This window comes from Hippocampus comes, unplaced genomic scaffold, assembly GCF_001891065.2.
Source record: "Hippocampus comes isolate QL1 unplaced genomic scaffold, H_comes_QL1_v1.1 scaffold61, whole genome shotgun sequence".
NCBI classification, from domain to species: domain Eukaryota; kingdom Metazoa; phylum Chordata; class Actinopteri; order Syngnathiformes; family Syngnathidae; genus Hippocampus; species Hippocampus comes.
The window spans coordinates 417,877-431,970 of NW_017805501.1; the positions used below are offsets into that span (position 1 = coordinate 417,877).

The 14,094-nt window shown below is 45.5% G+C and overlaps 1 protein-coding gene across 2 annotated transcripts; it reads right to left on the bottom strand.

Annotated features, from left to right (window-relative positions):
- Positions 1 to 1,067: 1,067 nt before the first annotated feature.
- dcn (decorin) lies at positions 1,068 to 11,768 on the bottom strand. Of its 2 annotated transcripts, XM_019877094.1 has the most exons (8): positions 11,563 to 11,768; positions 6,326 to 6,565; positions 4,520 to 4,632; positions 3,676 to 3,889; positions 3,477 to 3,590; positions 3,291 to 3,384; positions 2,672 to 2,810; positions 1,901 to 2,101 (listed from the first exon to the last, which is right to left on the bottom strand). In XM_019877094.1, the coding sequence occupies exons 2-8, from the start codon at positions 6,540 to 6,542 to the stop codon at positions 1,901 to 1,903; spliced, it is 1,092 nt and encodes a 363-aa protein (XP_019732653.1). In that variant the 5' UTR covers positions 6,543 to 6,565; positions 11,563 to 11,768. The 2 variants fall into 2 exon arrangements, with proteins under 2 accessions (XP_019732654.1, XP_019732653.1); XM_019877095.1 differs by lacking the exon at positions 11,563 to 11,768 and having other exon boundaries at positions 1,068 to 2,101; positions 6,326 to 6,542.
- Between the last annotated feature and the right edge of the window lie 2,326 nt (positions 11,769 to 14,094).

Here is a 14,094-nt window from a genome sequence, read left to right on the forward strand (position 1 = left end):
TGTGTGTGTGTGTGAGAGAGAGAGAGAGAGAGAGAGAGAGAGAGAGAGAGTCAGAGAATAGATGCAATGTGCCTAACTTCCACATGGGGGCAACAGACTGATGTGTGAAGGAACCTCGGCCACACCATAGCATCATCTGTGCTTTCTGTGTCAGACTTCATTGAGTCTCATCTAAATATGTTAATCGATACTAGTAACCTGCTTTAAAGTGATACGTAAAAATACGCTACAGACAACGAAAACATTCAACAAGATGTTGCCCAAAAAAAAAAAAAAAAACGTAAACTATTTCACTTGAGTCCATAGTGACAGATGCCATCTGGTGGCTGAAGTTCACTGGGATACGTGTACCGTCACTGCCGGTCTGGTTTGTAGTAATTTTATCCCGAGCTGGTTTGTGTCCCTGCGTTGACATAGAAACCAACGATGTTGTCGGCCGCATCTGTGAACCAATGTTAGGGAAAAAGGTGGCCCGTTCATCACCGCAATTTCGGTAGACGTCAGTAAGCGCTTCTTGGTTTTATACCATCTCTAGATGGAGCCACCTTTCCAGGCTTGGTCTCTAAAACGGCACATTTGATCCCAGCGGCCTAGTTGTCAAAGGTACTGTTTTTACAGATGCCGCGGCAGTCGATCGATGTCGATCCCCAACCGCAAAGGGCTTATTTGAAGCGAAGCGCTTTGTCTCACCCACCGCGTCCCGCTCCGTTTGTTGAACCCAAATATTCCCACAGTCTCACGAGAGCTGTAAATCACAGAGGGCCGAACGTGCCTCTTGTGTCAATATTTTTTTGTCCCGCACCATAAAAATGGTCACGTAAAAGTTAGGCAGTGCAAAGGTGGCGTTTCCTGCTCGCTAGTGGACCAGGATGTGGTCTCGCACCTTCGTCTATGATGATCTTACCTTCTCTTGGGCCCTTGTTTCTCGTGAAGTGTTTTTTGATGACGACAATGCACGGTTTCTGTCATTACAACCATCGCAAAGTTTTTTTCATTATTTTTTTTTTATTCTTTCAGGACACCTTTCGCGGGAGCTCCCTGCCTGGAGATGAAGAGGAACACCTTTGTTGCTGATATATTAAGAGTTTAAGCTATGGTAAGTGCTTGTGCCTTTTTTTTTTTTTTTTATGCAATGAGAGGTTTTTATACAGCATTTATATACAGTGTCTATACATAAAACATTCACACCGACTTAGGGGTGCAGCGGGGACACCCTGCTTTTGAAAACAAACAAAAAAAGGTAGCAGGGGAAAAGAACATTAGGAAGCGATTCCGGAAAAAAATAGCAGGAATAAAAGCATGCATATAAATTTTTGGGCATGACATTTTAAACATATATGGTTTATTCTAAATTTAGAAATGAACCTTGGTTCTCACTGAACAGCAAAAAATGAAAGAGGAGACGAGTAGTGAGCGTGAGCAAAGTGATGGAAGTCACGCCTTCTCGAAAACAGAAATGATTGAAAACTTTCTCGGCTTTCCCGCCTGCTCCACAGGCCTCGTCTTCAAAAAAAAAAAATTAAAAAATTAATAACCGTCCCATATGATGCGCATGACTATGCTACAGTATGAGTGTGAGAATATATTACGGCTCTACCAATGATATGCAGCGCGTGTTTGCTGCAAGCCGTTTTTTTTTTTGTTTTTGTTTTTTTGTTTTTTTTAACGACCAACCAAAACCGAGTTGAATACCGGTCTAAAAACAAATGTAGTCAAACAAAAAATGTGCTTGAGGTCCATGTCCACCATCAGGAAAGAGTTGGGTCAGAAGGGTGACGGTCAGTGGTCAAACACACACACACACTTTCACACGCTCATTTACAAATGCACACTTCCTTTGTGGTGGCTGTGGTGGTAAAGGATGGTGGAGGGGGAGGGGGGTGTCGGGCAGAGAGCCGCTCTACTTCTTCCTGTAGTTGCCCAGCTGGATGGCGGAGCGGTCGAAGACGCAACGGAAGGTGATGGGCTGCACTTCCCAGTAGGGAACGGGGTTGCTGAAGAGGCTGATGCCCGAGTACATGGCCTTCTTTGTATTGAAGCCGGGGGGGCAGAAATCCTCCGTTCCCACCGCGCCAATCTTGTTGACATGGAGGTAGACCACCTGCAAGCAGGGGGTTGAATTAATTGCAACCGTGATTTCGAAAGGATGATCATAATCACTCTCGATGAGAACTTATGCGCAAACTACCAGGGCCCACGCAATCCAATTGTGGCTCTGTATTCGCTGCGTATTGAAAGAAAACGCCAGCCAAGTTTCTGGGGAAATCAGTTGAGTCGTTTTCGCCAAATCCTAACCGCTGACAAACGTTGCTCGAAACCTCCCGGCGGTATGACAAAGCGAGGGTCGAGATGCACACAATTGTGACAATCATAAAATCTCACAAACTGGATGGTGGTGAAGCACTCTTGACTCATTTCCAACGAATCCCGCAAAGAAACAAATGTGTTTCTCATGAGTGCTCGCACTGTGTGGGCTCTCGCAAAGACTTGCGCAAGTGGCATTTCGTAATTGTCTTTTCGTGACCATAAACTATTTGAAAGTCAAACAAGGGATGCGATATCAGCAATCTTCCTAATGAGCAGAATAACTTGTGACTTGGCTTCAGGTTTGCCACGTGTCAGTGCAAATCAGGCCGAACCGAATCACGGCAAGGACGAGCTGAAGTCCAACCTGGATGTATTTGTGGTCGGGCAGGCCGGGGGGCACGACGGTCAGGGCGTTGTGGTCGAGATGGATCTCCCGCAGGTGGGGGACGTTCACCAGGGTGCCGTTCTCCACCAGGCTGATCTCATTATGGCTCAGACCCAGCCTGTGGGGAACAAGTGACGGGCACCACTTATCTCATTGTATCATTATCATTTGTAGGACACTTGTAGTAGCCGGTGAGAAAATGAGGACGTGGAAACATCCGTCTGCTTGCACCTGTCGTTCCGATCCAAGACTTTAGTGTGACAAAATGGAAAATGAAACACAATTCTACTGCTGCCGCATCAAAGCTTTCTTTGTTCAGTCCCAATTTTCCACTGGGTAGTTTGTGTCCAAATCCGGTCATTTGGACAATCCCGCAACTCTCCTTTTGCTTTGCCAAACTGCATCCAAGAGATTTGAAGAGGATGAAAAAATCCCAAATTCTGAATATCAAAAGTGTCGGTTTGATAGGAAAACCTTCAGCACGGACCGAATACAAAAACAAAGGCTTTTTGCTCTGCTTAATGATTACAGTTGAGGAACTACGGAGACATCCTATAATTTATCGGTACAAACGAGAGAAACAAAACATTTTTAGTACTTGGCTAGCTGCTTGAGGCCTTTCATACTCTCAGCGGTGACCTTGGAGATTTTGTTTCCATCCAGGTGCAATTCAGAGAGTGAGCTGGGCAGACCTGTGCAAAAAAGAAAAATAAAACACAGAACATCACCACCGTCAAGACATCTTTGTTGAGGTTGAATAAATTATGTTAAATGAACAGGTTACCTTGCGGGATCTCTGTAATCTGAGTGTCCGCAATGCGAATGTAGGAGACTCTCTTGAGGTCGGCAAAAGCGCCGGAATCGATCCCCGCGCTCTTCAGGGGATTGGAGCCGAGCTCTGAGATGAAAATTGAGTCATCGGAAGAACGTGGATTCGATGATTCTCCGCCGAATACACGGTGGACATTTTGTTGTCGAGTTACCCATGACGATGACGTGGGACATCCCCTGGAAGGAGGCCTTCTTGATCTTGGTGATCTCGTTCTCGTGGATGCGCAGCTCCTGCAGACTCTTGGGCATGTTGGCCGGCATCTCCTTGAGATGGTTCTTGGACAGGTAGAGTCGCTGCAGCTTGGTCAGGGGGTTGAGGGCCTTGGCGTGGATGCTGCTGATCTTGTTGTTCACCAGGATCAGCGCCTGGGGACGGAAAGAAAAAATATTGGCATCGACGACCGCTGCTCTGTTTCCAATCAGCACAATTCTTTTGTGTTATAATTGGGGGCAATGACATAACCAGAGGCTATAAATCACGCCAGACCACACTGTTTTGGCAAGCCTATCGCTTACACATCATAAAAAACAAGAAAATCATTCTTTCCCAAGGCTGGGAGGTGCTTACCTGCACCATTAGACTCGATTTTGGGACTTGTAAACACAAACTAAGCCATTGTAAGTCCGTCTAGAATTCTAACATTCGAGTTTTTCCACCGTATTGCGTTCCTGCAAGGTCACTGTAAACTTTTCCATGACATCCCGGGAGCTTATCAGTCGTCAGTACAAAGTGGGTGGAGGCGGGAGGGTTCGTCTCCACGCTCATGTCAACAGACTTGAGGTGATAGGAGGAATGTGACCCGTTCCGAAGGGAGAACCAGATCTCGGAAATCCACACGTGAATAGTTTCCGTGCACCCGGCGACTGAAAGGAGTGGTGGGATCGGAGGATTCACCGTAATCCCAACTTTATGAGAACCGGTACATTGCTTAGTCGCGGGTGTATGGAAACCGCGAGCGTATACCCGCTGAGACGGACGGGTGCAAGGCCTCTTACGTGCAGCCCTTTGAGGTTCTTGAAGTCGTTCTCCTTGATCTCGGTGATCTTGTTGTTCTGCAGATCGAGCAGGGTGGTGTCATCTGGGATGTCCTTGGGAACCTCCTTCAGACCTGCGAGGGGAAAAAAAAAATCCACACTCGAGAAAAATATCCCAAAATGTCACTTAAATAAAAATGTTAATTTGCATATTCATCCTGATTCAAAATTCTTAGCCCGCTCAATCACTTTTGTTGGAAATAGGTTCAGTCTAAGTTCCAAAAAAGCAGCAACTTTTAAACCGGTATGTTCACAAGATGCTCCCAAGGGACCAAATAACAATAAATGTTGGCCGTTCTCAGCGGCACACATGGCAGGAAATGGAACTGAAAACAAATTTCCTGAGCGACATAGCTGCACGCCAAGCTCATGCGCTAGCGTCGCATGACACGTGTCGTCAAACAGTCTCGTAAAACCGACACCTGCGCCCGGGATGAGAAATGTTTTAAAGGAGAGGCATATCGTGGTTACGGCGTTTTGCCATCTGTGGCAACACGTGACGGCTTCATTTACATTTGAGGGGCGGACAAACAGTTTCGATTTTTGAGGTCTGGGTTGAGGTTTGAGCTCTTCAGCCTATCCTCACAGATTTGTCTTACGTGAAACCCGAAAAATGTCACCTCATGGGTGTAGCCCCGCTTGGGTTTAGTAGAATCTGTCAAACTTTACGCAACACTTGAAATCTGGCGGCCGACGTCGCGTCTAGTATGACAAATTAGTCGCCGATTGACGTCCAGGAAATGATTAAGACCAAGACTGGATGACTCGCCCTGCAGTTGAAAGTCAAGTCTTGATCGCGAAGACGCGTTTGAATCACTTCCAGCAAATGTTAAGCAAATTTCCTCGCCGCGCCTGCGACACTGGATTACGACAATGTGGAGTTTCTTATCGAATGAGTCTTTTGGTCGGCTGCAAACTGCACACTCGGCAACACTTGCGATTGATTATCATCAGAAGTGGCTCAGTACTCACACTCGGTCCGAAAGTAGGAGAGTCTGGTAAACATCGTACGGATTTAAAAAATAAGAATAATACGTCATTCCGCTAACTTGGTCCTAATTGAAGTCACCTGTCACCCCCGCGGTTGGCGTACCACTTTGAACGGTCACATGTTTCTCATCACCGTACACGGAGCCTCTTCGCGGCTCCCCACTTCCTGTTAATACCGTTGCCACGACAACACAGCCCACAGTGTTTTCATAACCCTCGCTAAGTGTCATTCGAACGCAACTGGGTACTGCTACCGTGGACTGCGCCTGGAACGTTTGTCGGACAGACGCGACACCTTTTTGTGGTTTTTAAGGATTCCAGCCATGGAGCTTCATGGAACACCGTTTGCTCATTATCGGAACATCTCAGTCGAGATGGTTGTCCGGCACTGGATGTTTTACGATCACCGCACCCAGTTTGTCCGTGAGTCTCCGTTTAACCGTGAGACCTGAGCACCCCTTTTTTTAAACAATGAGTGGAAAGAGGGCCTTTTCTTGTCGTGTGTGTATATACTGTACGTCAGATGAGACAAACATGGAAGATAACGTTGGGGTAAACTGTTGTGACTGTGTGGAGAGGAATTGTGCTCTTTAAGTGATCTTGTAGGAGAACATATGGGCTCAATTAACATTTGAGAGTTCCGGTTTTTCCTCCGTCACACAATTCCTCTCAATGGATTAAGACTGCGAAGTTCTGCCGTTTCAGTACGGAAAATCCCCTGCGGTGTTTGGTGAATGGATCATTCACCCTAATTTTACCCAAATCTGGTGGTCTTACCAAGGTCGGAACACTGGACCACACGCAGGTGGCACTGGCAGCGGAATGGGCACCTGGGTCCTTCGGGGAACATCATGGTTTCTTCCACCTGAGTGGGCGACTCGGGCAAACCGGAGCCGGGCTCGTCCTCCATCATGAAGTCCAGGAAGCCAGATTGGCGGAATGGAAGCGCCCAACAGGCGGTGACCAGGAGCAGAGAGAGACAAGCCGATCTCATGGTGCTGCTAGTGGAAGGGTAGCCTGTGGAAAAAGGGACAAAAATGTGACTGGGATGTCTTCAACGTGGGAAAGGAATCGGACTAGAGTGCCTCCAATGCAGAAGGCAAAACAGATGGACGGTTGTGGTGATGTTGTAGATTAAAGATGATAGGCGGTGGTTGAATGCCAAAGCCCGTTAAAAGCGTGGCTGTCAGTTTCTGGACAGAACTTGGCCCACTTGTCCTTCAAAGAGGAAAAGGTTCACAATATGGCGTTGACGAGCAGACAAGGCGACATTAGAACGGACGCGGTCCGGCTATTCCGATGATTTATGGGACTTAACTAAAACTGTAATGTTTGGCTCCGTACTTGGATTTTGACCATTTATCCATCATGAAATACATACTGTTGTGTAATAATTAGCTTTTCCGCAGCAGGTAACAAGTCGTCCAACGATACACTTAAGCCAAGAAAAATGTGAAATTTGCTTTCGACGGCCATTTTTCACGACTCCACTGGTTCTATGCTCACAAAACACACTCGCTGACCTTTCACGGCGCAAGCACCCGCCAATCATCTTGCCATGCTTTGTAGCCTGTGTAAGCTTCGTAATGAAAGGGCACGAATGAGCCACATGCGGCTGACGAGCGATTTGGCTCGGAAATCGCAAACCAGGATGCGGAAACTGAGGCAACGTTTGCCACTGATTGACTGTTTACATGCTCATATAATCCGACAGCATCGTTGGGGCGCTTGAAAGTGTGAATTTTGTCAGTCCCGGGACGGAGTTACGTGAGGCCGCACGGACGACTGCTCGACCCGAGACGTAATGATAACCCTCGTCCCAACCAAAAATGCAGCAACGCCGGTCGGTCTTCAACCACTTCCACACAACCGAGAACGACCTAGATTAGATTATCTGGTTATTGTAAAAAAAAAAAACACATAGGTTTATATTGCTGCACTTTACGACATGTTTGCCATGTTGTCACATGTTTGTTGCAACAAAGACTTCTTGTCTGGGCTTTATAAGATCCAGAGGACATCTTGTTCCACTTTCCTCGCAAACTGAGTCATCTTGGCTCTGTCAAGCTCTCTTATCTCAAAAAAAAAAAAAAAAAGTACATATTCAGCAAAAAAAACAAAAACAAAAAAAAAACAAAGACATCTCATCTGCACACACGGCGGGCCAAGTTCTCGACAAATGCCTTTCGGTTGTTTGTTTAGGGCGAGGTCCTTCGTTGGAAATGTTCATTGTTGGGATTGGACGCACATCTGGCAGCGCGCCGCGGCTACGAGCATTTCAGAAGATGCGTGCAGAATCGGCGCTTTCAGCGTTAAGTAGTCAACCGCGTCTCCCGTTTGTGACCCGCGATGTCCGTGCACCCCCGTCAACTTTTTTTTTCAGCCCCCGTTAAGTTTTCATCAGCCTCTGCCAGACGGCCAGTTTTTCCACGGCAGCTAATCCTGCCTGTAAAACAAGAGTGCCGCACCATCTGACACTTGGTTTGTTTATCCTTTCAAGCCGTGCACCATCTCCAGTAAAAAAAAAAAAAAAAAAATCCAGAGAGCTCATTTATTTGTTGTGCCAGTTTCACTTTTTTTGTTGTTGCAGATAATCAACATAAAAAAATTAGATTAGATTAGATTAGATTAGATTAGATATCCTTTATTTGTCCCACACTGGGGAAATTTACAGCCTTCAGCAGCAAGATTGTGGGTAGAAAGAAGAGAAAAGAAAACACAGTTCAATTAAGTGCAATATAAATACAAACATGGATAAGGTCAATAATTAAGTGCAATATAATACAATAGTCACAGTACTATTCACATATGTTGTCATATCATTTAAATAATTCTATGATTCATTTATTTATTCATTTTTTATTCAGCAGCCTGACAGCACCTTTAGCTAATTTTTCATGTTGACAAGGGTGCTTCACACTTTTGATGACATGAAAAATGTTTGGTTTGTTCTAATTACACTTTTTTTTTTTTTTGCTGATTATGAATTGGCGACATCATCACAGAGATGGCGCACCTCCACACCCCTCCCCGAAAATGCATCACGATTGGAAGGTTTGTGTGTCTAAGCAGATTGACATTATTGACATATTGGATTCAACTTGTTTGTGAGGGTGTGATCACGCACCTCCACCCACCATAGGTTATGTATCATAATTTACCCCCCCCCCCAAAAAAAAATCCCCATAAGCATTTCCTCAAAAACAAAGAAGGGTATCCACCAAATCTCTCATGATTTTCCCATAGGTGCTTAAAACTCCCAAAGCTGAAAACCTTTTCAAACATTGATTTGAATTCAAACTTTTTATTGCCAATAGAATTTGGCGAGATCCAACATCCAAACGGAGACGACGCATCCCCACAAAAAAATCTCTCAAGTCAAAAAGCATCATGTTATCATAACACGACCTGTTGCGCCCTCAGGCACGCAGTTCTGGCGGGATGATGGTCTCGTGGAGAATCCACCGATAGCAGGACACGTGTCAAAACATGCCGCAGCACGTCTCCGCCTCAAACATTTCTTATCTGCGCCTCAAAGCAAAATGTAGCTTTCCTCCCACCACCCCTACAAAAACTGTTTTGTCTTCCTTCCAGTGAGTGAGAAGGATATTTTCGCTGGGATGATTGCTGATCATTTTTCACGGCATTCCTTTTTAAATAGGGTTGTAATATTTCCCAGCTGTGGCTTTGCGTGCGCGTATGTGTGTGTGCGTGTGTGTGGCAGGTACTGCGGGGACTTACCATGTGGAGGATTTAGCTGTTTTTGAACATGCTTTTTGGTTGAGTCATCAGAAGTTCTAAAATGTCCACCTAATCTTCCAAGTGGTGAGAGCGGGCTAATTAACTCTTAGCTAAGCCCATCCCAGACTGTGTTGTGTGCCCCCCCCTCCCCCCCAAAAAACCCCTCTTGACATAAATGCAGCACTCCTCCTCTCCTGTATACACCCTAAAAAAAAGTCGCTTGATGAAACAACCCGTTGAAACGCACCCCCAAAACAATTTTTTGTGCTTTAAAAGAAAAGTGTTTTCGGACAATATTTGATATTGATTCAGTACCAACTACATACAAGACCAGTATCAGTGATACGGATACTGATAGCGATTTTCTTGGTAATCAAGGTAGACTTTCCATAACTCTTTGTCTTTAGGGGTGCCTCTGGGGTGGTATTTGTTGCTGCAATTTTTTTTAAATAGTTAAGGTGGATTAATGGCAAGCCATACTGCATGATTTGGTATCATTCCCTGGTATCGTTCCCATAACAAGTCAATAATCGATGCTGGTATCAATATTTGGGTAGAGTTGGGAAACTGGGGAGGTGTTGTTTCTGTGCAAGGACTTCATCAAAATTTGGCCCCCAGACTGGAAAATATCTCCATGTTCTTCTTAAAACATGACTGAGATCTGAATGTATGACCAAGAGACCAAAGCTCCTTCCAAGTCAGTCCCATCCCCCCTTCATGGTGCCCCCCACCCCTTTAAACGTGGCCCCAGCACTCCTAATGAATCCCAGGCAGGAAGCGGCGCTGGCTGGCGTAATTTTTCCTCCACTTGCTTTTTGTGTCATTTTCCCAGCTTACATTCGACTTTTGACAACACTGTCGCTGCGTTGACAGCATTGTCAAGGCCTTGTGACATTTAAAACACGTGTGTCCCCATTAACCCCCGCCTACCCCTCCCCCAGCCTCAAGCCTCCTCATCCTCCCGTGCATGATGAAAAAGTTTCTGGAAGAGTTCCCACCGCCGGTTTTGTGACTTATCAGGAAATTTCACAAGAGCCAACATGTGCAAACACTCAAGAGTGAGTGAACGAACCCCCCCCCCCCACCCACTCCCTTGTAAGACAATAGACAGCACCATTATTAGGATTTTAAAACTATATTTTTTTGTATATGTTCGACGTTTCTGCCACCACCCATTTCCATCCCCCCGTCGCTTTTGGTATGTCGCTCCACTGTTTGATCCTCCTAACTAGAAAGGCATGTGCAACTTTCATTGTTCTTGAGCTTTTGGACTGCAGATGGGGAAAGAAGAGCCCAAGATCTCCTCTGCACAAACCTTCCATTCACTCACGGCTGCTTTTAAATGTTAAACATCTGTTTGGCTCCACGCTGATTGTCCTCCGAGCCCAGATTTTCATTTCTTTTTTTTTTCCACTGCAGCCTATAAGTCCCATTCGTTCTTTTTGCTGCTGGCAAAGAGGATGTAATGAGTTAGCTTGAGAGCTCTTCTCGATGATGGAGGATGAAAGCTGTGCAATTATACGATTTAATGGCAGGTACAATGTTTATTATTTTTTTCATCTTGCGTTCAAAGCCTTTAAACTGCCCCTCGAGCAATTTGGCTCCTGCAGGGAAGCGACGCGTAGGAGGAGGAGGTTCTTTTTTTTTTTTTTTTTGACAGATAAGGGCTTTGCTGCTCAGAAACAAGCCATTATTCATGTAAATGGGGTGAATAATCACAGAGAAATGCTTGTTTTTCCTCATCGATGCAGCAAATCCAAATATTTTCCCAGCACAAATGACAGTGAATTCCCCCTCCCCTCTCCACCACCACCACCCATTTGTGTTCTCTCTGTGTCAACACAAAAAAAGTTACATTTTCAAGCCGTCGCCATGCAGGAATGCTGGAGCTTCCATGCGGGCTCCATCCAAACAATCAGTCGGCCAAGTGTCAAAACAATCCACTTGGCTACAAAAAAAAAAAAAAAAAAAACAAAACGGCAGGAAAAGGCAGAATTGGATGAACAAAAGACCAAAGCGAGGGAGAGTGAGAGAACCAGCATCAACAGGCACCCACCACACCCCCTTTATCCCAGCAAAAGGGCGCCTGAGTGGAATTCCAAGTGGGAATCAGAAAAGCTTGCAAAGACATAGAAGATCAATACACATAAAATGACATCGTCCAAAAAGCTTTGCGCATACGTTCCGATTACTTTTCAGCACTTTTCCCCCCCTCCCGGTCATACGATTCCCATCATTCTCCCCCTAGAAGTGAAAAGGATGCAGCAACCAACCTGTTCCCGGGAGAAGCAGAAGGCAAAGAGCAGAGGCTGGGACTCCCCGAGAAAAAAAAAAAGAAAAAAAAATCCAGGCGAGTTTGTTTTTTTCGGGGGTGGGGGGATGAGGAGGCAGCGAAAAGCGGCTGCTTGGGCCTTTGGGGTAATTGGACTCGGGAGCGCTCGACAGTGGAGATCAAGCAGGTGTGCTCTGTCACAACAAGGGGAGGGGAGAGAGAGAGAGAGAGAGACGCGAGAGAGGAGATAGAGTCGAAAGCAAGAGGAGGGAGGGCGAAGACCCCAAACAATTGGTGGAGCCCGGGCAGCAAAAACAGCTGGAAAGTGAAGAAGAAGAAGAAGAAGAAGGCAAAGAAGGAGTGCAAGAAAGGGAGAGTGGAGCAGTGATTCAGCTGGCAGGCATCGCAACATCTGGTAATGATAGGGAGGACTTGAAAACTCCTCTTCGTTCTCGTTAACACACTCTGGCCTAATTTATTCCCATCCCTTTCGAACGATGGTCATCGGGGATTGGATGGAAGGGCAAGTTGTCCATCTTCAATGACTCTTCAGACAGTTTGGTGGGTTTTGTGTTTCGGGGATAAGTAGACCAAGGAAAATGAGATCTGGCATGATGGTCTTCACAATTTCAGGGTTATCCCAGCCGCAAAAAGTCAGAAAATTGTCAGGATTTGGGATGGCATTTGCGTGGCAGGTCTATCATTCGACCCACAAAAAAAACCCCAACCAAAAACCCTTATTCCAAAACACACAAAAGGTCTGCCATTTTGATCCAAAGCAGGTTTGGCTTGGTACCACCATCTAGAAAATTGAGCCCCCAAAGTCACTTTTTTTACTTTGAACTTTGGTAGCCATATCGATCATGCGGAAACCCACCAAAAAGTTTTGAGAACCCATTCCCAAAAGCATTTCGGAAGTTAAAAAATAGCCACTTTGGCTCGGTAGCCCCCTCTCGAATTATTTTTCTTTCTTTCTTTTTCATTCAGCTTTCAAATAGCAATGTGAAATTTGGTCAATGTGTCTATCATGAGTCGACCCACAAAGACAAAGGAAGTCTTCTCTTAAATTAATTTGAAACAGCCACTTTGGCTCAGCAGCACCCAATAGTATATCCCTCCATTTTCCGAATTGCTTATACACTTATACATTTTTTAAAATTCAGCCCCTGAAGCTAGTTTCAAATTAGGAATGTGAAATTAGACATGCTATATCGATCATGAGTACAGTAGGCCCACAAAAAAGTCTCAAAAATCCTCCAAAAGTCTCCTAATTTTGGCTGGAGTGACTATTTTAGGCTATTTTGGCCGCTTGCGGGGGTGCCTTCCAAAGTGAACTCTGATTAGGTCGATCAATTTCTTCAAAGTCTTCAGACCTGCATCGAGTTTGAGTTAATTTTGAGATCTGAACTGCATCAGATAACAGGGGAGCAGGTTTGATCCTGTCTGGTGCTTCAATGTGGCAACCCCTCTCCCCAGCACACACACAAACGACTTGACTTCACTTACTGTTTCCACCATTATTCCTCCATAGGCCAGCACTCCGTCTTTTTTTTTTTTTTTAAATTCATACTAGCGGAAATATTTCAAGAATGAGAGTTGGGAGTGTGCAAGTAAATCCCAGACTGGACGGACTCTTAAGTCGTTTTGCAGGAGTGCGAACAGAGTTGTCCCCATTTTCTGACCGGCTGTATCTCAGCTAATAGAATAAACAGATCACACACACACGCACACGCACACACAGCCACACTCAGATGGGGCCCTGTGGGAAATGACCTTTGTGGGCTGATGCAAACGAATCTGGCCGTTGACGCGTATTCATGTGATAATGATGCTTCACTTGGAGGAAGTTTGCTTCAATGTTTGCGTTGTTTTCTTTCGTAATACACACACACACACACACACACACACGCACACGCACACGCACACGCACACACACGGACACGCACACACAGTGGTCGCTCATTAGGGCAAAGTAGCCTCCGTTCAATGCAATTAGTGGCTCATTTAAAGCCATTTTGCTCCAATTTGAATTTCTGACGAACACAGAGGTTGCAAAAATGATTTATACTCTGTACTAAAGTAGAACTACAGATACCTGTGCAAAAAGAAGACTCGAATACTGTTTTTAGTAAGAAAAATGAACTCCTCACAGTATTGTACTATACCGTTATCCGCTACCACATTATCAGTGCTAGTTAATTAGCCCGCCTATGGCGTTTTGCATGTGTGTTCTCTTTAAGCTAGCGGTCTTTTGTAACTGATGTCGTTTCGTTTGCTGTCTTGTTTTGAAGTCGGCTGCCTCCATTCAACCGAAGGAAAAAACAAACAAAAAAAAAATCATCTGACCGGGTGATGAGCCACATGCTGCTTCACCAAAACAATTCAGCAGCTTGTTTCCATTGCAACGACTGCTGCAGTTGACTCTCGCTGTTTCGGGAATCTGGCGTCCAAGTCTGTGCCGTCTCCGGGTAACCGGCCGAGGGAACATTTCCGTCGCGGGAAAAGAACCGGGATATGCTAATGTTGGCAAACG

Excerpts from the sequence above, each read along its gene's own strand:
- dcn (XM_019877095.1), bottom strand. The coding sequence starts at position 6,542 with ATGAGATCGGCTTGTCTCTCTCTGCTCCTGGTCACCGCCTGTTGGGCG. Across the intron at positions 3,890-4,519 it reads AGAACCTCAAAGGGCTGCAC|GCGCTGATCCTGGTGAACAA; the intron begins GTAAGAGGCCTT and ends TTCCGTCCCCAG. Across the intron at positions 2,102-2,671 it reads CCGACCACAAATACATCCAG|GTGGTCTACCTCCATGTCAA; the intron begins GTTGGACTTCAG and ends CCCTGCTTGCAG.